Source organism: Eleutherodactylus coqui, chromosome 10 (assembly GCF_035609145.1).
Source record: "Eleutherodactylus coqui strain aEleCoq1 chromosome 10, aEleCoq1.hap1, whole genome shotgun sequence".
In the NCBI taxonomy this organism is placed as follows: domain Eukaryota; kingdom Metazoa; phylum Chordata; class Amphibia; order Anura; family Eleutherodactylidae; genus Eleutherodactylus; species Eleutherodactylus coqui.
Window position 1 is genome coordinate 34,515,039 of NC_089846.1, and position 23,702 is coordinate 34,538,740.

General features: G+C 44.1%; 1 protein-coding gene across 5 annotated transcripts in view; it reads right to left on the reverse strand.

Annotated features, from left to right (window-relative positions):
* NEK6 (NIMA related kinase 6) overlaps positions 1-23,702 on the reverse strand; it is a 171,557-nt gene that overhangs the window by 72,628 nt on the left and 75,227 nt on the right. For 4 of the 5 annotated variants that reach the window (XM_066580797.1, XM_066580800.1, XM_066580795.1 and 1 more), the window contains one exon: positions 10,679-10,795. In XM_066580797.1, coding sequence (XP_066436894.1) covers positions 10,679-10,759 — 81 coding nt within the window. In that variant the 5' untranslated portion in view covers positions 10,760-10,795. Of the gene's footprint in view, positions 1-10,678; positions 10,796-10,887; positions 10,908-23,702 lie in introns of those variants that run through there. The other variant, XM_066580799.1, reaches the window with a different exon arrangement.

Here is a 23,702-nt window from a genome sequence, read left to right on the forward strand (position 1 = left end):
ACAGACAATTACTTTCTCCTTAGGCCGCTCTCACACAGCAGCGCTGCAATTTTACTTTAGTTTTCGGCTGCATTGATGAGGTGCGCTAAATGCAAAAAATAGACCAGACCCCGCTCGAAAATCGCTGCGCTTTCGAAAACAATGGGAGCCTCTGACAGCGTTTAGCGTGGCGCTAAAAATGGCTGTGTGAGAGGGGCGTTAGCCATCATGATCAGTTGTTCTCTAGTTTTACGTTTTGCTAATGCCCTTGTCAATACTGGTAACATGAGGTGGTACATGCAACCCAATCGGGTTCCCTACGCAGTCCTGCTCCTCCGGGATGGCACATCCGTATGTGCCGTCACCAGAAGGTTGGCCATGTCTCCCAACAGTCTCAAGAGCATGGAACAGATACCAGGACTTGGCCATTATCTTAATTTTTTGAGCAGTAAAGACAATACCATAAGAATTGTTATTAACCCCCCCCCCCCAATCCTATACAAAAACATTTTCTAACTAGACATGCAAACATACAACCGTGACAAAAGAACGCTTCGCGTGTGCCGTAACAAAGGGTTGAACGTCTTTTTAGCTAAAGATGGAAAATAATGATTCTCTGAGTTCCATTTCACCATAGGAGTGTGCATTGCATTTCAAGTCCCTTAAGGAAAATGAAAGGGTTAAACGGCTATTAAAGTCTAGAGCAATCTTTGAAAGTGGCACACGCAATTATAAATATGGATAATTAGCAGCTCCAGCCAAGAATAAAATGTCACAATGTCACACAGATCTGTCACAGTCCGCTAATGAATGTAGTCACATATCTCCAGGCTTTCCTCCTCTTCACAAGCCTGTTGCAAGTGACCAACCAGGGCAGGCGCAGAGGGGATACAACTCACTCACTGCCGAGAAAGACTTCACACTACTTGATACTTGCCCACTTGGCACTACCAACCCCACACCACTAATAACCAGACTCTACACTCTGCTCTCCGCAGCTACTAAAACATTTTAACACTTCCTCTTACTCCATTCTTAGCATTCTGGGAAGCAAGAAGAAATGAAAAAGGAAAACCTTCATTGCGATTATAATTCAAAGAGAAGGAGGAGAATAGTTACAGGATGCAGCTATCTGAGGGGATCAGAGGGGAACCGTTACCTTCCATGGAGGCAAACGCCAATTTCAGGAAATAAAGGTGGACTGAAAAAAAGTTGTACAGAACTGTGTAAAAGTTTTAGGCAGGTGTGGAAAAAAGTACTGTGGAGTAAGAATTTTTTTTTATTTTTTTTTTCAAAAATAGAAGGCATCCGATTGGCTTTAAATTTATTCTGCAGCAGGACAACAACCCCCATCATCCAGCCAATGTCATTAAATACTATCTTCAGCGTAAAGAAGAACAAGGAGTCCTGGAAGTGATGATATGGCCCAACAGAGATCTCATCATCATCATCCAGTCTGTCTGGAATTACATGAAGAGACATGCACAGAAGATCTGTAGTCAGGCTGGGTTCTCACGGGTCGTATTCTCGGTGGAAATCTCGCGGTTTTGCCGCAGCAAAAAAACGCAAGATTTCCACTGGGAAAGCGCTGCTTCAAAACTTGCGGTACTTAGCCGCAGGTTTTGGAGCAGCTTCGATGCATGCTTTTCTGTTGCGGCCGGCTCTCCCATAGAGAGAAGAATGGGCATGTTGCGTCCCAGAAATCCGCACCGCAGCCCCGGTTTCTGCCGGCTTTGCAGCCCCGTGTGGACGAGAGTTTTGACAAATCTCATCCACATGGCTGGCTAAACCCGGGATTAGCGGCCGCAGGCGGATCTGCCGCAGCGAATTTCCGCACGGAAACTCTGCGGCAAATCCACGCCGTGTGAACCCAGTCCAAAGGCTCTTTTACACGCAAAGATAATCGCTTAAACAAGCACACGACTGACATGTTTGAATTAAACATTGATTGCTTGAATCATCTGTGTTTTCCTCCAGGAGTTGTTTGCTCAGCTGTGTTCATGTGATTGTGCTGGGCCAGCCCATTGTTCTCCCTGCTGCGCTCATTGAATATGCAAAGTGAAACAAAGCCATTGCTTCGCCGCTGGAAATACTGAAGAAACTGCATTCAAACTGAACGAATTTCCAGTGGCCAACGATGGTTTTTACGCCAGCCTAAAAACCTTGGCCAACGACAAGTGAACGAATAGCGCACGACTGCCCGCGTTCACACGTAACGATTATCACCGCCTTTCAGTCGTTTGAACGAATTTTGTGTGATAATCGTTGCGTGTAAAAGGGCCTTTAGTTCTCCAAGACGTTTGGCACAACCACCCTGCCGCGTCCCTTCAAAAGCTGTGTGCAAGTGTACTTAGAAGAACTGATGCTGTTTTGAAGGCAAAGGACAGTCGCACCAAATACTCATTTGATTTACTTTTTTTTTTTGTTCATTCACTTTGCCATTTGACAAAAAAAGAACTATTACGGCTTCCATTTCTGAAAGCCTTCTTACTTCACAGCATTTTCCCGTTACACAACACTGTACATTTCCCAATGCAGTTTGTGCATCAGTTCTTCAATACCTCTGCTTGCTGTCACTCAAACAGAATATATTCATCGTTTACTTCCACATTATTCCAAATCAATGGCATGCTACCCTACAGGTTGGGCAACGTTGGCAGCCTCTTCACCATGCAAAGAAGCCACCGATACCACCGCAAGAAAAATCTGATATTTTGTCCAAGTGCAGAATGATTTAATATTGTTACATTCCTATGCTTTATTCCTTAAGAGGTTGTTTCAAGATCTAAACGGACATCCTATCCCCAAGAAAGGGAATAACTTGATGATGATTGGGTCTGACCATTGGGACCCTCACGAATCCAGAGATCGAGGATCCTGAAGGTGCCCACATGAATGACAAGGAGGCCGTACATGTGTGCCACCGCTCCACTCATTTCATTATCCAGATTGGACGCCCATCGTTAATGATGTTCTTCCCGATCCTGTAACTTTAGCTCTTGGAACCAGATTACCAGACCATCATTAAATTCTGCTAGCGTGAGCCTGGTAATTGTCACTTAGAGTGAATTGGAAGCACAAGCAAATATAAGAAACCCTGTAATATATCAAACTGAAAAAAACGCATCTTTTTCCTCTTGTAAACCATTTCTTCTCCTTTCCCCTGCCTTCTGCACTAATCATTCCATTCACTGGTAAAATTTGTTTTGAGGGATAAAACAGATTAGCTCACTGAGTGATAAGGTTACATGCTGCCCAAGAAGTCTATGGAGAGGGGAGGGAGAAGGGACACTGCTGCATCTCACCTCAATACTAGATTAGCATTTTCAGCACTGCTGTATAATGTCCTCCATGCTGCTGCTTCTGTGAAAAATATAGAGACAGGCGCAGGACCTCCTCTGTGTGCAGTGTATGGGAGACGCTATACAGCTACTCTACACCCTCCAGCTCAGGGATGACTTAAGAATTAGAGATGGCGCATGCAGAGGGGAAAACTGGTGAAATATTCCACATACAAGCCACATAATGACCTGAAACAGTGAAACTCTTCATATGCACAGACACACACATAGCAGCTTATTTCCAAAAGTCACCTGAAATGACAGATGCTTTCAAACCCTATCACTTCTCTTCAGTGGATACATAGGGGGGGTAAGCTGAAACTAGTATGAGGTCTATAATTAAAGGGGTTTTCCGGGACTACCCTATTGATAACTTATCTTCAAGATAGGTCATCAATAGTTGATCAAGGAGGTCCGCCACTTGGGATTCCCTACAATCAGCTGATAAAAGCCTCTTATTCGGCTTCAACAGTCACATGACCTGAGAGCAGCTCAGTCCCATTCAGGTGCAAAGAACTGAGCTGCTTTACCTGGCTCAGCTGCTATACAATGTACCCGTGCCTGGTATGGACTGAAGCAGCTGTGATGCTCCCCTGTGTGCCACTACCACTTCAAATCAGCTGATCGTCGGGACTCTGAAGCGGCAGACCCTCTGCCAATCAACTGTTGATGACTTAACTTGAGGACAGGTCATCAATAGCATAAACCTGGAAAACCCCTTTAAACATCAGGAAGGCCGAGGACGTCTCTCACCAGTGTCTTGTCCATGCCAAATAATTTTATTTTTCACGTTTTTTTCTTTATGGTGATTACTTTTTATCTGATGTCCAAAAAGAAGAGAAAAATTATAGAATGTCACACAGCCAGAAGGGAAATACTTTTTTTGGGAGGCTTAGGTTTGGTGAGCAGATCTACTGTACAAGACAACTGTCTATCCGAAAACTATATATTGCACTTCGAAATGGAGATGCAACTATAGATAACTCCGCTACTCAACTTGAAGCAGTCAAGTGGTTAACACTGCACAGCGTGACGCCATTACTACGCCCGTGTATCTGGTACATTAATAAAGGAGACGTCCCGCTGTGCCGTACAGTTCTGGTGACGTCTGATCCCTAGGGGGCTGTCTATGATATCGGGGATGGTAGCGGGGGATCTGACACGCAGTACAAGCAGCGGACTCCTTTAGTTTTCTATTTAGGACTGAAAATTACTGTAAAGAATCAGTTCTGACAGCGTTTTCCTCCGGATAAGGATTGTGTAAGCAGAACATCTGAGGAGACGACTTCCAAAGGGACTTAAATCCAACAAATGCCATTTTACACAAAACAGGATTTTCTGTCGGTGACTTCGGACACGCTGAGATAAAAACGTGAACTTTGCAGATGATTTTGGCTATAACGTATCGCTAATGGCACAGCAGGCACCGCGAAGAGGACGAATATACAGACGGGACATCGATTGTGATACGAGGGGCGCAGAAAGTTTTCTTAACTCATTAAAGAGCTATTGTTCTCTTACCTTAAGGCCGGCTGCACACGGACGGACTTCCATTGCGGAATCCGGAGCGGGCGTCCGCCCATGGATTCTGCAGCAAATACCTGCTATAGCAGGCTATGGAAAAGCGATTTTTCCTGCCCACGAGAGAAGATCAATTGTAATTTTCTGCTCACAGGGGGAAAAAAATTGCAGCATGCTCTATTCCTAGGCAGATTCCGTGCAGCCAGCTTCCATTGAAGTCAATGGAAGCCTTCTGACACACGGCCCTTGCGCAATCATCATTGCGGAAAGGTTGCGGGATCCGTGTTATCGCCTAGCGACGATGCAGCCCTATCTGTACTGCGCATGTGCGCCGTCCGGCAAGTCTGCGATACAGATAAGGCGACTGTGGATAGGTACTGGGGGTCACCGACCGGGCACAGGGTCGGATTCTCGCTCAAACAATAATTGGCTCGTCTAAAAGGACCATTCTTCTGCAAGGGCCCTTTTACACAGGTCGATAAATCATTCAGACTCCCCCCATCCTGCAAGAAACCGAACAATTATCTTTTAGTCTAAATGCATGCACCGACTGGACGACATAGGAGAATTTGATCGCTTTTTGTTAGTCATTCAGTTTCTGCATGCATAAAACTGTACCACGTATCGGCCCGTGTGAACAGGCAGTGGTTCATTTACAGAAGACTGCCTGTTTACTGTAAATGGAGGTGGGTGGGCTTGGAATGATCCCCGACCCACTCCGCCTCCATACACTCAGTGATGCTCGTCTCTGTGTAAAAGGAATGCCCGACAGGTCGTCCCGTGTAAAAGGAATGCCCGACAGGTCGTCCTGTGTAAAAGGAATGCCAGACAGGTCATCCCGTGTAAAAGGAATGCCCAACAGCGGTAAACTGACCTTCCTGGCTTTGGTTAGAGTTCTTGTAACACATCACAGCTATTGGATCTCGAGGATAGGAGGAGGAACAGGCAGCCGCCAGATTTTTGATGCCATTTATACCGTACAGTAAAAGAACCCCGATGGACGTCTTTCAACATCGAAGCTGTATAGCCTTAAATCATAATATCTTCAGACGTCAGACAGTGGATTGGAAAGGGTTAAGTCCAAAACTAGACGATGTTGGCGAACTGCATAAACCATCCAATACTTACCTGTCCAATGCAGCGCCACGCCGCTCCGGTGCCCCACCGGGGCTTTGTTTACCTGGCTACACTGTTGATGTCACATTGATAATACGCAACTGTTTCAACAAATGATTAGTCTTAGTGGGACACAGGACAACCCCTTTCATACATATCATCATAATGTAGGAGTCCATTATAGCTCAAAGACTACAGATGGTAAGAAACTGGTATTTATGATTTTTAGCTAATCAGTTTGGTAAATTTAGGAAAGTTCAGCGGGTGCCGTCTAACTTCCTAGACGGCAGGTATAATCAGAGCTTATTAAGTAGATCTAAAGTACTCCTAGATTAATACTCGTCATGCACAAACTCCAGCTTGCATGAGAGTCCGCTGACCTGAGGATGGGCTGCTCAGTGCAGTTATCCTCGCTATGCTGGGCTTGATGCCTGGTGATGACTGGACACCTCGGCTGATATGCTTTGGCATGCTCCAAGAGTACAGCTGCACATTTACATATGCAATGACCTAGATTAGCATTCCCTATCACAACCTATCAGACCTAATTAAAGTAATGGAGCTTTCATACAGCCTTAAGTGGGAAAGGAGATGTGGAACCATAGACGGGGCCCATGCATGCTCATGGCTTGTCAAGATATAACAAGCATCCTTCTACTTGATTAAAACAATATATTCTGTGCATATAATTTCCCTTCCCCCAGACAGAAGAACCTAAACCGCAGAAAGATACAGACGATTGTTCTTGGAAGAATTAAAAATAAGAGCAAGACGGTGGATTTTCTTGGTAGAAATAAACATAAGGCAAAAATTGCGCTAAACGCATCGTATCCACCGGCAAATTTTCCCTTCTATGTCATATAACGTCATATGTGCAAAACATGCATTACAAATCTATCCACCTCTGTTTATAAGCCAGTGGCACGTGTCAAAGCTTATATATTAATGGACGTTTCATCTAAACTCACTATGAATGGCACTGGGCTATGAACAAAGCTACATGTAGTAGGCTCATGTGAAACAATGGGGCTGTAGGTCAGGAGGGGTGTCGTGTCTCCTTAAGGAGAGTGTCCAAAAAATGTGTGGAGACACCTAGGGGGTGAGTGGGTCGGGGCATGGTATAATCTCTCCTCAAGAAGAGCATCCAAAAAGGGTGTGGGGACACCTAAAAGGTGAGTGAGGAGACATATAGGGCCATGCAAGCTCCTATGGGTAATTTATGCAAATAAGGAAGATGGAGAAATAGCTCTGCAGCGCCACCTATTGGATGGCAACATTCCTTCAAATCAATGTGATTTGTTAAAAAAGTCCCATTGATTTTAAGAAATGCTGCCACCCAATAGGTGGCGCTGCAGAGGTATTTCTCCATCTTCCTTATTTGCATAATGGGGCTGTATTTCACACCGCTGATCCCTGTGGAAATACTCCACCAGGCATCCATATCTGCATTGCTTTTGCATGCAAGATTTTCATATTTAATGGATGGAATCCTCCAAATATCCACACAATGTGGGGTATGCTATAGACTTGTAATTTCAGAGCACGCCCTAGAACTGCGCAAGATATTGAAAAATCCAAAACGGGAGGCGAAACATTTTACGACAAGTGTGCACACCCATCCCGCAGTGTGTGACTATACCCTAAAGGCTCGAATGAATGCCCAGATTTATTTATTTACTTACAAGCGGAGATATTTCGTTAGGGTGGGAACAGAAGAAATTGGGTTTTCTCCAACCAAAACAAAGCCTTGCTATTTCCTATAACAAGTCTCCCTTCTAATCACCGTTTCATAATGACATTCCACATAAAAGAAAGGTAAATGCTGCTCAGTTCAAGGAAATGTCTCATTAGAAAATCGTACAAATCATGTTTTTGTGTTTAACTTTTTTTTTCTTTTGAATTTTTGGTGTTTTTATTTTTTATTTTTTTTTGAGGCTCCTGTGTATATTTAAAAAATAAATTCAAGTCCTACAGTTTTCATAATGACCCCCAGGGGTGCTTTTACACTGGATGACCTGTCGTGCCAGTAATAATCATTCCTGTGCTGTTATACAGGAACGAGCATCGCTCAGTGAATGGAGGTGGAGGGATCGGGGATAGTCGTGGCCCGCCTGCTTCCATTCACATTTAACCCTTTCCAATCCCCATTATGATTTAAGGCTGTACAGCTCTGATGGTAAAAGACGTCTGTTGGGGTTCTTTAACTGTATATTGCCAGCCTCTCTGCTGTCGGAGCCTATCCAATGTGTCACCTCATGCAGTACTGGCTTTAGCCAGCAGATAGTGCCATTGTATAACAGCGGAAAAGAGTAAGCCCCCTAGGAAAACCAGGATACAAATTGGATTGGAAAGGGTTAACAGTCAGTTGTTCATAGATCGACAGCCTGTTTACGCGGGCCGATCCGTCATTCAGTTGTCTGCATGCAGAAACGGGACAACGAACAAGAATTGAATGAATTCTCATTCGTAGGTCAATTTGTGCAGGCATTTACACTGAATACTGTATTCTGAATGATTTATCGGCCCGTGCAAAAAAGGCCGCAAATCCAATAATATTGTGACACTTCCTGCTCTGTAGAGATCACTTTCAGCAGTCATTTTATTATCATCACAGGCAGGAATACGGTGAAAGGTAACACCTTTATATATAGCACAGGATCTACTATTCACAATTGGAGATGGTCACAGTTCACCTCTCCCCCCTCCCTGCACAATGATGTCCGCTCAGGTCACAGAGCATGTCCACAACACTCTCCTATAGAAGTCCCTTCCTGTCTACTGTGATCATGAAAGGTCCTTCTGTTGCTAGAGGGCCTTTCATGTTTCTTATTGCCCGAGGGTGCATTCAGAAGGGGAACCTGAGCCACAAAGGGATGTATAATAGTGAGTGATTGATTCCAAGCTTGAATTTAAGTGTTATCTGCTGGATGGGAGTCTCTTTAGTAGTGCTTTTCTAATGATCCGTGCACTGTTTGATCACTGAGGCAGCTGTCAGGAGGCTTTGGAACTGTCAGACCCCCCTGACTCTGGAGTATAACTCAAAGGCACTTTTCAGCAAGACTTTTTTTGTCCTACACTATATGGACTAAAGTACTTGGATGCTGCATGTTTTTCAGAAAAAGTGCTTTATTATTCTATTTAGTAACGTGTCGTCCCTCTTTTGCTTGTATTACAGAGGCAGCACGTCAAGGCAGACTTTCCACAAGATCTCTGTAAGTCTGGACAGGAATAGCTCGCCATTCCTTGTGCCAGGCTGTGAGAAGAGATTGTTCTGAATATGGGCATGGGTGGCGGTGTCGTACCCGTCGCTCCAGTCCGTCCCACAAGTGTGCGATTGGATGAATGAATAGTTATTACAAAATGAGCAGCTTTTGATTTTACCCATGCCCTTCCCAGCATACCGTTCGACAAACTCAGTATTTGCATATTTGCTAATTTTCTGCAATGTTCAAATACTTTTGTCCATATAGTGTCTAGTCAGAAAAATACAGTATGTATGGGTCATTTCCTTTAAAGTGAGGGGAGAAAAAAAATTTTTTTGAAACCCACTTAAAAAAAGTGAGCATCTATAATTTGCAGATATTCGGATTTTTATATCACGTACCTGTACTATTAGCAGCTCCCTAATATTTACTAGTAGATCTGCTAATCTTCTTTACCTGCAAATTCCCTGGTATTACTTTGGCTTCTACTAGTTAAGAGGGGTTGCCAGGAGCAGGGGAAAAAAGGTCTGCTTTTTTGGAGATATAGGCTATTCACAGAAATGTTCTTTTCCGTGCACGGATGGTCCTTGTCAAAGAAATAACTACAAGTCCTATTCTTTTCCGTTTTCACGGACAGAATGGCGCGTGCAGTGTGCATATCGCATGTGTATGAGACAGCGCACAAACAGGTGTCCGTGGGCTGTCGGATGTGAATTGTGCCCAACCTGCAAACAGCAGACTGAATACGGCCTTAGGCTGTATATCACTAAACTGGGGGAAGACGTGAAGCCCTTTACTATACTTGATTAATAGAGTTGATATAGGCCTAACATAGAACATTAGTAACAAGGAAAAAGGATATACTGCTAGATCTTTGGTAAGTGAACACTTACAGTGGATGGACAAAAATATGGAAACACCATACGAAACGCATGGGATTTTAATCATTAGCACTGAGATGCCCTTGTGACCCTTGCTTGGCTGAGAGCTTTCCCACCAAATTTATGTTAACTTCACCTCTTGCCCTGCTCTTGGTGGTTTTGGGAGCCAGTTGGTAACAGCAGCTGAGTGGCTCAAACCCCTTGACCAATGGGACCTTGTTGCTCAGGTAGATGTTCACATCTGTCCGGCAGCATCTGTGTCCTATTACCTCCACTTAAAATCGGTCTTTACATATCTTATTGAAATGTGGTTTATAATCCCATGTAACTTAACGCATGTATTTTTAGGGTGTTTCCATATTTTTGTCTACCCCTGTATTTCAAGCACAAAACTCCAATATGAATTCAAGACAGAGTAAGAAATGTTCTATGATTGCATGCTGTGCTAATTTACTTTACTTGCTGGGTTTTATGTGCTTAAATGACCATCCCACAATCCAGATTATCCAATTAGCTAGAACCTATCACATCCCTTTAATACCAAATGCTAAAATTTTTTAAAGGCATATAAAAAATTAAGCAAAAAAAAAAAGTTTGTGCACGATTTAAAGGGACTGAAGAAAGCGATTAAACTTACTTGGCCATCGTGTTGATAGTCTTGTCCTTGGACCTTGCAGAGGGGGCTGTTCTGATCTTCTAGGCAGTGAGTTCCGTCCATGGCAACATTCCAGTTCACACATGCAGTTTGATGTGACTGAAAGACGAGACAAAGCACAGTCTTAGCTTTCTGAAATCTTACATGGCTGTATAATTCGTATAAAGCGCACATGAAAGCTGCAGTATTACTACAAGTCAACGCCAGTTCCTAGTAGACTTGGCTCTACTATAGAAACTCAAAGACAAATTGGTTGCCCTACGTTGCGACACTATGAATGTGGTATCACCTGGTATTACAGGTATAGCACTAGGCTGAACTGGTTTCTCTACATTCTCATAGATTGTCTCCAATGAGGATATCCTGAAGGGTTTTCCCAGAGTTAAGTGCAAACTATCTTAGGTAGACTTCAATCTGGCAATCACAAAGACGTTCTTGAAGTGGAAAACACACTTCGACAAGCACGATCATGTGTGCCGAATACAAGTCTGAAGCTAGGAAAATAGAGAACAAAACAAATAAAGCCTTAAAAGGGGTTGTGGTCTGCCTTAAACAATCCTGTCAGGCTCTGTTCACACCTGCGTTCAGGTTTTCATTCTTCTGTTTTGGTAAGAGAAAATTGGAAACCCTACAGTGAATGGATCTGTCTGTCTTATGATGGAACTGAAGGGTGCCAGGCAGATCCCATTGACTAGAAATGGGGGCCATCTGCCTTCGGTTATGCTTGTCCGGCATTTTCCAGGAGGGGATTGTGCCAGAGGCCTCGGACGGAACCTCCAGAAGAGATGTGAATAGAACCGTAAGGTACCTTTAAAATGGGACAACTAACGTCCAAACAATCGCTCAGAAGGCTGACTAGTGATTGATCCCTCACTAGTTCCATTTCCGCTCACCCAAAAGTTGCTGGTTGATCAGAAGTCACCTGATGTAAAGTCACAGTCGTTTGGACTTGAACGTCTTGGAAAACAACTTGAATGGAGATCCCCTCTAAGAATGATATATCAGCAAAGAAGTAATGAACAATAAGAGTTGGTGTACGCTTCAGCAACTTTTTTGAGTGACCACCTGAACGATAGTTGCTCGGTGTAAAGGTACCTTTGGGTACGTTTATCGTAGCAGATGTTGGTGTGGAGCTACACCATTTGTTGTGGATTTTAGAGCTGATCTACAGCGGTTTTCACCCATTCCGTTGATGGGGTAAAGTCTTCTGTGAATCTGCATCAAAATCCACACCAAGGGTTATGTGTACACCGGCAGCAGAAGCATCCGTCAGCAGTCCAGACAGATTTGACATAAAGAATTCCCATTAAAATGGCAGAAACCATGACAGAAACCAATGGACACCAATAAAAGTAGAGTATGAATAGAGACCAAGGCACTCTTTGTAAAGATTCCATTAAAGATGGCTCGACCCCTACAATATTGCGAAAATGTGTACGCTTAGCCAAGCTTGTAGAGTGGGATAAGCTACTCCCACAAAGGACAAGTTACATGAAAGGAGAAGAGACTGTCAGGGAAGTCTATGTTCATAGGGCTATTCAACTAAACTTTAGCTGAAACCCCTAAGATAGGTCATAAATATCTGATTGGTTGGGTCTGCCACTCAAGACCCCCACTGATCAACTGTTCGAAGAGACTGTGGCGCTCAATCCAGTGAGTGTCGCAGCCTTTTCCCATGGCACTGACATCACATTTATACTTTATGTGGCCTGAAAGCAGCTCAATCCCATCAATCCCATTCAACTGAAGGGCCTGTGGTGCTCATCTAAGTGCCATGATCTTTTCCAACAGCTGATCAGCAGAGGTCCCAAGAGGCGGTGCTCCGACGATCTTATACTATATTAAGTATAAGCCTTCTATATTGGAGTCCCAAAATAATTAAAAAAAAGTTTAAAAGGGGTTTAAGTTCCACTAGGTGACATGTGGTCATTTGTAGAACACACTGCAATATGCATTGTAGTGTATCGGGTGTCAGAATAATTCCATTATGTTCCGCCACTAACAGCGTCTCTAGTTAGGAGGGCTTTCATTAGGCCCCCAGGCTGCCATGACAACCCATTGGTACCCCGTATTCACATTAGGGGGGGTGGACTGAGTGACAGAGGGCACCTCTCTAGCTCTGTCTAACCACTTAAGGCCCATTTACGTGCAACGATTATTGCTCACAAACTCATTCAAATTACCTAATTTGAGCAATAATCATTACATGTAAACACGGGCATCGGGTACTTTTCGTTTGAATGATGATTTTAAGGTGAACTTAAAATCCATGATTCAGCTACTGGAGATCAAGCAGCTTGCTTTATCTGTCAATAGACCGCAGCCTTTTATCTCCGTGGGGAGATGGCAGTTAACATTGTATTCTGCCAAGAACAATGCAGCTGTGCGCACTGCTGTGCATGTGATTATTCACACGCTGGGCTCTGCAAATAGCTTGTGGAGGCCCATTTACATGCAAATGAAGATGATAAAGTCTTAATGGCCATCAATGGCCATTAACACTTTATGCAAAAAGATCGGTAAAACTGTCAATCTTTTGAAAGATTATCTTTGCATGTAAATGGGCCTTTAGATGCAGCAGTTGCTACTGATTGCTACATATAAGAGTTTAAACAAAAGGGACTGGTGTGGTTGCAGATCTCAACCATTGGCAGCTATAATACACAGCTGATACCCTTGCAGCCTGTACACTACCTGGTGCTTTCCGACACGGATATATGACAGATGCCGTCAAGGGGTAAAATGGAGCTAGGCTGGTCATTAAAGTTCCAGAGCCAAAACTGAAAATTCAAGAGGAACATTTCAACGACTTTTCTACAACTTCCAAGTTTAATAATCCAAAAAGACTTTTCAAACTGTAAAAAAAAAAAATGTAAAAACATTCTTCAGTGTTGGATGCAGGACAGGCAACGTCTTTTTTTTTAGTCTATGGGAAACATTCATGAAAATGTCACTCTGATATTTACTTTTATAGTTATTGCTTTGAACTTCAAAGAGCAAAAATACGAAAAAAAAAGTGAAACAGTATAACAATAATACAAAACCTTTTGCATCGACAATTGACACAAAAAACCCCAAAAATGTATTCTCAAAGAAAATTCTTTTAAGCAACCCATATATAAAAAGTATGAACACATCTAGTTCACTATTTTATAGCTTACAACTACTAAAAGCCTTCAGTCCACAGAATGGTAATTTCCCCTACGGGACAAACAAAATCAAAGGCAAAAAGTAGAGAATTCATTATATATAAACACCTTTTACTAGAAAAACCCACTAAAGGTTCTGTTCACAAAACCACTAAATAGAGCAGCATTTTAGCAGAATACAAAAGCAATGGGAATCCATGAGTATATGTGTAATATATTAACACAGAGAGAACAGAATACAGGTCAGGATATGGGCTGAATACAAACGGGTCAGCTAGAGATCTGAAGGCAGAGATGTTGGTTATGATGGGCCAGTAGGATGCCGAGATGGGGATCAAGGTGTGAACTACTATACATAGTGGACAAATGTTGGACGATGGCTCTTCCCATAAATAGTTGGCATGTTCTCAGAAACCCAGAGCTGAAAAGGCTATGATAATATTGTCCGTGGGTAAACTGTGCAGATTGGTTAAAGCCATTGCATGCAGATTCCAGATCAAACAATATCAGTTGGACCCGAGGATTGTCAAGTTCAAGCGAGGTGAGAAAAAGGAAGCGAGCAGAGCAACCACGAGGTAGAAACAGACTAGAAGAGCAACGTGCCAAGATAGTCCATAGAAAAAAGGTGCTACCGGTCTAGCACAGTGGTCAACCACAGGTCATACAAGTACTGCAAGCTGGAGTAAAAGTGGTCTGGAAGAACTAGGGCCCTGGCCCAGCCTAAGTAGTGACTTTGGTGACAATACATTTCAAAAGGTGTAGGTACTCACCTAATGAAAGTATTTTATGTAGTATCAGCAAGTGTAACGCGTTTGTTAATTAGACAACTATAAGAAAAAACTCCTCAGGGTCAAATACACCAACATGCAGACCATTGGTGGCCAGCGGTTGGACGGCCAAGGGCATCAGAAAAAGGTTAAAAATACAAATTAAGGAATTGTTTGAAGCCATTGTATGCAGATTCCAGATCAAGCAAAATCAGTTGGGAATTGTCGAGTTCATGTGCAGAGGACACGCAACTTTATCATTCGCTGCAATAAGCGACTTTCTGCTCATCATCTCCCATTGGCTTCCTTCAAGTCTAGCTATACCAGGCATTGATAAACTCTCTAGATCTGGTTTGCGCATCAGAGTAATGAAGAACAAGGCTACCGTATTTGCAACTGCGCCAATTCAAGTTTCTCTGGTCATCCTTCAATGCGATTGGTGAATCTTTCTGTCGCGCAAACATGCAGCGTATTTGTGACTGATATGCGCTTTCGCAGTGTGGACAGGCCCTTAATCTTGCCACTTGTCCCCCTCATCCCCTCACACAGAGACTAAATCAATGAAGCAGTGCAGAGGCTGCTGTAATCACTGTGCCTTTTTAACGGACAAGACACACAGGCGGCTTGTGATTCTCTGTTTGCCTACAATATTCTCTCAAAACCTCTGTCAATACTTCTCAGTAGATGAGATGTGATGGACTGCAGCGATTCAAGCTTTTGCCTTGCCCTGCCCATCCTGAAACAAAAGAAATCGTTGAGTGTTTGCAGCATATTTGCTACAAGAAGCAGCAGCTGGGACAATTTGTACCTCTCTTCCCAGCACAGTTTTAAACACCTCTACTAGTATGGCGTGAAACATGATTACAGGCTGATCCGGCCACCTGAACAGAGACAAGCTGAGCACAAGCTGTTGCTTGCAACAGGAATACATTGTATCACTTTATGGAGCTTGATCAATGGACTCCCTTTATACAAATTGTGTAGCGCTCAGCTGACACATTAGGGACCTTATGTCCTGGTCAGACAAGCCAGACTTACTATTCTGGGTTGATTTAAGATATCTGCCCTTAGCCAAGGCAAAAAAATATATCCTCATGTATAAAAACTAGTGTAAAGAATGATGTAGTGCATAGGATGAAATATGCTGAAAATCCCCAATTGAATCTGCATGGAAAACTTGCAGATACTACTAAAGATTCATGGGAAATCTGCAACCGATTTGCTTTCTGTCCAGTGTGGAGCTTAATAGGATAACCACACCTATTGGCTGGGTTCACACGGGGGCGGATTTGCCGCGGAAATTCCGTCCGGAATTTCGTTGCAGCAAATCCGCATGCGGCCGCTAATCCCGGGATTAGAAATCTCATCCACATGGGACGGCAAATCCGCTGCGGCTAAGCCGGCAGGCGCCGCTGATTTGCCGACCGCAGCATGTTTTTTTTTTCCCGCTGCGGCCGCGCTTTCCTCTATGGAAGCGCCGGCCGCAGCGGAAGAGCGAGCGACCGGGCCGCTTCAAAGCCGCTGCGGGTTCTCCCGGCGGAAATCTCGCGTTTTTTTGCTGCGGCTAAACCGCAAGATTTCCGCCGAGAATCCGCCCTGTGAGAACCCAGCCTTAGGCTAACTTCACACCGGCGAGCGCGATATGGCGCTATGAATCATGACCCCCTTATCGCGCTCCCCACCATGTGAATTCTCCGAGGATTCAAGGAGTTTTCATGTCAAAACAGCCTCCGATCACCTCGGGGAAGTAGCGATCCTCTGCCGCGCCTGACAGCTGCAGCGGAGGATTGCGGAGTTCCTCCCATTGTTTTCAATGGGAGACCTCATATCGTGTGCACCTAGCACGTGGTGCGATGCTGCCACCGGCCCCTATTGAAAATAATGGGCGCTGCGATGCGAGAGCACGCAGCAAGATAGAACATGCCACAGTGTTTCCAGCATAGCATCGCATCACTGTGCCACGCAGGGAAGCATCGCTCATGTGCATGACCACATTCAAAAGAATAGGGTTCATATTTGTGCATCTCGCAACACACAAATCTCACCCAATTTTGGCGCCGGTGTGAAGGCAGCCTCACCCAATATATTGGAAATGGCAGTAACAGTATTCTTCTTTCTGCAATATCGCTTTACAAGTAGGAAGGTTCTCACAATTCAGCATGGATGTCAGGGAAATTCACACTGCAATCTCCTAGGATATACAATGGACACGGTTTCAGCAAGATTATGTGTACAGCTCCTATGTAGACCAATGTGTAACTATAGTAACAACTTAAAAAATGACCTGAATCCCATCTGATCAAGCAGTTTTCTATTTGCCCCCTTTGCTTTCTACCTTACAGATGTGCAGCAGATGGAAGGCGGTAAAACAAGACAGGACAACCAGACCACACAATGTTTGAGGGGCTGTAACTACTGAGACACATATAGTAAGAGCAGCAACAAAATCTTGAAAATGTCTTAAAAAGAAGACAACTTTTGCAAAAGTATACATACCCTCTACAATTTAGTATGCACATTTCTAACCTATAAAGGGGTCCAGTTGCAAACTATTGATGGCCGATCCTCAGCACAGGTCATCAATAGTAGATTATTGAGGGTCTGCCGCATGGGATCTCCTCCGATCAGCAGTTCTCTGGGACACTGCGCTCGTGCAATGTGCTGATTTCTACTAGAAGCAGGCAGCTCCGTTCTCACGGCAGTTATCTAGATTGGTATGGCAGATCAAGTTCTTATTCATTTCAATGATAAATTGGTCTGCAGTACCACGCCTGGCCACTGCAGCGAGAATGGAACTGTTTACTTCCTGCCGAGTTCAGCTCTGTACAGGAGTGCAGTGACCAGAACTGCTGATTAGCTGAGGTCCCTAGTGGCGGACCTCTCACGATTTACTATTGATGACCTATCATTTAGGTTAGGCCATCAACAATTTACAACTGGACAATTCCTTTAACCCTTTAACACTACAGGGCATACATTTATGTATTGAGTATGCGGGGTTTATATGGAGCGGGATTGTGAGCCGATGCTGCTCCATACAAGGGGGGTGCCGACTATCTATGAAAGCAGACATCCACCCGCAACAGCCAGCACTGATAACCCTCCTAAATGCCCTGATTGTTGTTTGGGGGCCCTGAATGGCTCCCCCGTGATGTGGTTGAGGGGTGACGTTCAGTTGCCATGGCAGCCAGGGACCTTCTGAAGGCCCCCAAGGCTGCCATGTACAAATGCCTATCAAGGTATGCTGTGGTATTACATTATACAGTATGAGCGATCAAACAATTATAAGTTCAAGTCCCCTATGGAACTCTAAAAAAAATAGTTTTATTAATTATTGGAAAAAATAAAAGATGGTAAAAAGTTTTTAAAAAACCACTTTTCCCCATATCATAAAAATTTTTTTTTTTCAAAAACGAATACCAGGACTACAGGTGTGGCACCCGGTTACCCAGCACTGGGTCCAGGTGTCCACACCAGGCGAGTCCTCAGACGTTTATTTAAATTATATTCTTGTTAATCATCTTCCAGGGGCGCTTTCCTAATTTTGTTATGAACTCCAAGATGGTACCTACAGAAACTATAGGATGTCCTGCAGAAAATGAGCCCTCACACAGCAATCTTGACAGAAAGATAAAAGTTGTGGCTGTCAGAAGATGGCAGCAGAATTTTTTTTTTTCCCCCAAAGACATAAATTTTTTAAAACTAGTATAGCAAAAGTAAAACTACTGTATATAAATATGGCATTGCTGCAGTGGAACTGTCCCAGAGAATAAAGTAATTTCTGCCACAATGTGTAGGCTGTGAAAACAAGACCCGATTCCCTGAAAGATGGCGAAATTACATTTTTCCATTTCACCCAGCTTATAAATCTTTAACAGTCTTTTAGTAAATCATATGGTGCCGGGTTTCACCAAAAATAAGACACTGCCTTATATTATTTTTTTTGCCCCAGAAGAGGCACTGGGGTTTATTTTCAGGGATGTCTTATTTTACTTACTTAGCAGGCTCTGTCAAGGTCCCTCCTGCTACTCTCCAGAGCCCCGGCGCGGTTCCTGCAGTCCTCAGACACCCACACAGGATCACCCCCTGGTTAAGGAATTCATAAATCCCGCCTCCACGAAGCGATGGCTGTGATTGGTTATCCAAGTGCTGTATTGATTGGCTGAGCTGTGGCGCTCGAAGAACCGATAACAGCCATTGCATTGTGGGGGTTCGGGATTTATGAATTAGCTCAGCCGCAGCCAATCAATACAGCGCTCGATTAAACAATGTGATAGCTGTGATTGGTTCTTCGAGCGCCACTCAGCCAATCAATGCAGCGCTCGCATGATTTTTTGGAAAGTATGGAGTAAAAAACAGATACGAAAAAAGCACCGGGTGCTTAAGAGGTTACTAAAGCTCCATACTCTACCTGCTCACAGACAAGAATTAGTAATAGATGGATACAAACTAACAATAGTTTGCAGTAGAAGGTTACAGCAAACATCCCCGCTGACACGGATGGGGAAGAATAAAATACATATCTCCTGAAGATGCTGGTTAGCACATGTTATCAGCTGGCCGGGCATATGAAGCTACCTCTAGCTACAACATCTACATGTCCCTGAACAGTTTCAGACTGACACCACAGACAGCATTAGTTACAAGTAATTTATTTCTAAATTAAACATGACACACTGAATGTAATATCTCTTCCTTTATGAGCGGGAGCTCCAACAGACACAACGAGCTCCACGTGGCCCTATGCTCAACACTAGAAGGCAGCACTGCAAAACAAAATCACCACCACTCTTAGGGTGAATGCACACGGGCAGAAATTCCGTGGCGAGATCGCCTGCAGGATTTCCGCCTGTGCACGCTGCCATAAGATTGCATTGGTTTATATAATCCTATGCACACAGCCGTGATTTGACTGCGTGAAAATCCATGCGGTAAACAAATCGCCGCACGTCCTATTTCTGTGTGGGCCTCGCAGAGGCCCGCACACAAACGTCACTGCTGACGTGGCGGCTCTACTCTGCGCCAGCCGGCACACCGCAGGGCAGAGAGAAGATGCCGGAGGAGGTGAGCTGCGGGTCACTGCAGGGGCACAGATCGCATCCCGCTGCGAGGATTCTCGCCGCGGATCCGACCGGGCCGTCTGCATTCACCTTTAAAGATTGCAAAGGAGAAAAAGGATTAAAGAAGAAATGCATTTACACGGAACGAAAATAGTTTAAAAAACAAACTGGATTGATCGAAGTTGAACGAGAATTGTTCAGTGTAAACACGGCCATGATTGAATGATAATTCATTCACTTATCGTTCATTATATGCAAGCATAAAACTCATCGTTGGCTCGTCGGCTTGTCGTTTGGTTTAAACACCGATCGTTCACTGATGCAGCAATCTGGACGATCCGGTTTAAAAATAAACAATTTGCGTGTAAACTGGCCACCTGAATCTAGGTTTCCCATTCTCCAAGCATGCTCAGAGTACAGAGATGAGCAAGCATACTCGCTAAGGACAATTGCTCGATGGAGTATTGTCCTTAGTGAGTATCTCCCCGCTCAGGAGAAAAGGTTCGGCTGCCGGCGTGGGTGAGAGGTGAGTTGCAGCAGTCAGCAGGGAGGAGAGAGGGATCTCCTCTCCGTTCCTACCCGCAGCTCCCCGCCCGCCGCCGGCAGCCGAATCTTTGCTCCCGAGCGGGCAGGTACTCGCTAAGGGCAATGCTCGATCGAGCAATTGCCCTTAGCGAGTATACTCGCTCATCTCTATCAGAGTACAACGATGAATACGTCCAGAGTAGACCAGAAATGGGCATGTGGAATTGTTGTAGATGACTCACTAGATTCTCTCATGCTCAACAAACCAGTTCCTTCAATCCCAGCATTGCAGGCGCTTGACGGAATATGACTTTTGCTTTGTGTATAAAGGGCATTTTGCCCGTCCCTTGTAGAGTGTCTGAACAGTAAAGTAATGCCCTTTGTCTGCAAAGAATACAAAGATGTCTCTCTTATCTGAGAACGGATTCCACTCCTTCAGTAATCACTCATCAGAAGTTCTACTCTAGAGAGAAGCTTGTTCTAAAATGAAGTGGTGTCCTTCTTAATGAAGTGGTGTCAGAATGTCCATATAATCTGACATTTAACCTTGGTGCTGAACCCTACAAAACACGACTGGCATGAGTGTGTTAAAGATATAATTACATCAAGGAGCACATCCATCCACACAATATTAATGATGCAATTAGAACTAATGTAGAAATACAGAATTAAAGGGGTAGTCCAGTTGTCAAATATTGATGGCCCATCTTCAAGATAAGTCATCAATAGTCGACTGGTGGGGTTTTGTCACCTGGGTCTCTTACCGATCAGCTAGTCTCTGGGCCAATGCACCAAGCTGATTTTTGCAGGAAGTAGATAGCGCTGTTCCCACTGCAGTGGCCATGCTTGGTATTGCAGGCAAAGTCACCTCCACTTCAATGAAAACTTGATCCGTAACACCAAGCCTGACCATTACAGTGGGAAAGTAGTCATCTGCTTCCTGTAGAAATCAGCTAGTAACAGCTGATCGGTGGGGTTCCCTGTCAAGAGATGCTCATCGATCTACTATTGATGAATTGTGTTTACATGTGGTAATTCCTTGATACTGATCACCAGATTACAGAGGTGTGACACCAAAGCCTATAGGGGTGGCTTAAATGGGTTTTACGAAATAAAAAAAATAAAATAAAAATTGCAGTGAGCAGATAAAAGTGTTTAAAAAAAAAAAAAAACTGCGTCGACCTTCTAAATACCACGATCCCAGAAGACACTGCAGCAGTCAGGTGGCATTCACTGTTTTTGTGACTGCTGGCCTCAGTGGGCATCTGTGCATGAAGAACATGTGCCCGCTAGGACTAATGATTGGCTGAGCAGTCATGTGAGCGATGTGACTGCTGCAGTCGCTTCCTGACCAGATCGGTGGGGATCACACCGGAGGCACTGGACTGGGGGCTATTCAAAAGGGGAGTAGAGTTATTTTTTTCCTCCTTAACTTTATACAGTTATCTGCCCATGTAAAAAAAGTCATTTCAGAAAACCCTTTAATTGGCTGATCAACAAGCAACTGAATTTACTAACAGCAATTTGCAGATCTTACAATCTAAATATTTAGCATACTTGGACGTTTGCCATTGTGACCATCTAAAATTGTTGCAGCACGTCTTTACACAGTGAAACAATCATTAGAACCATCATAATTAGCTGAATTATACACATTTTTGAAGCGAATGAAGGCACCTCACGTGTGGCATTCAAATCTCCCCCCGTCTGGTCTTCTTCTGGGCTCGGAGAGCCTTGTTCCCCTTCACTTTGTAGAAGTCTAGATGCAGAGTAGCAAATTTTGGGGCCGAGTGCTGCCCATGTAATTTTGCAGATAACACACGGCCCCATTATAGTCTGCGAGGCTATACACGTGGACTAATGGTGTATGGGAAAAAAGCTCATGGCATGTCCTATTCCTCTCCGTTCCACAGACAAGAAATAGGAGATGTCAACATATGTCAATGTGCTGTGTCCATGTGTATCGGGACAGCACAAAGACTCGTGTCCATGAGCTGTCCGATGCGAGTCGCACCCAAGTCATTGAGTCATTTTGTTTTCCTGGATTTTGTGTTGTTTTCTTCAGCCTTAAATGGGTTGTGCCTCTATAGAACTGCCCATCAATGTCCAGCAGACCCGCTCTCCTTCCTCCTGCTACAACCCCAGCCCATCGGCAACGGATTCTTCACATGCATGTGCCGATCCTGGAAGGCACAGCATCTCTTAAGCCGGAGACACATTGTGCGTCCAACCTACTCCATGAGCACGGCACAAGACACAAGCGTGACTTCTGTATCTCCAACCAAAGGAAGCAGGTGAGAGAGCCCATAAGTAAACTGCCCATCGAACTGTTGGTGCCTACTGGCATACCGTGTGGGAGGTGCGTCAACAGCCCATAAAACTAAAAGGTATGTTCAACATGTCAACATTTATTGACTTCTTGTAGAGAAGTCCTTTTCTTAAGTACTTAAAGAAGCTGTCCAGTTGTAAATTATTGGTGGCCTATCCTCAGTACTGGACATCAATAGTAGATCAGTGGGGGTCCATCGCTAGGGATCCCTGCTAATCAGCTATTCACCGGGCTGCTGCACTGAGCTGATTCCTGCAGGAAGCAGACAGCTCCATTCCCACTGCAGTGGCCAGGCTTGATATTACAGGCAAAGTTCCTATTTATTTCACCTGTAATACCAAGACTGGCCACTGCAGTGGGATAGGAGCTGTGCTTCCTGCAGAAACCAGCTCAGTGCACAAACTCTACGAACTGAGGTCTCGAGCTGTGGACCGCAAACAATCTGCTACTGATGGCCTATCTCGAGGATAGCCTATAACTGGGATGTCATTGGTCGGCAACTGCAAAAGGTAGCTTCTTGATGATTTGTGTGCTTAACTGCATTCAGCGTGGCATGACCTTCCTCAGAGAACCCCACTGATAGCATGCCAAGGCCTGTATTTGCGTGCATTTCTGCACACGGCGCTCATGCTCTATACTGCATAAATCTAGATAGATATTTTGAATACTTTGTTTCTATTTTTTTATTAATTGCATATCATTAACAAGTCTATCAATCCTGCGATTTCCACAATTCCACAACTTTTCCTTCTTGGTGTTGCAATTTCAATGTTGAGGGAGTGTATATAAAAAGCTCTTTCCTCCTAAATATAAACATCCAGCACACATTGGGTGTGTGAGACCCAGATGTTCATGAAAAAATGTGCAGAAGAGGAATTTTCAACCCAAACAAGCCTTGCGGTATTCTATTAGCAGATTACTGTGGGGTTTTTAGCTGCATTTTGCATGCTTGTAACAAAACCACTAAATGTATACAATAACATGAGACATCTGATTATATAACAAGCGGAATATACAGTTTTCCACCTGCTTGTTCCTGGGAAAGTAACCAATGTGCATGTGTGCGGCAGAAGGTGGATTGATACATTGTATGCCTGCTAACCAACAGGCTCCTCGGCTGCACAGCGTTACATTGTGTCGAGGTTCTCGGAGATTTTCGTCCTCCTCGGTCATTTC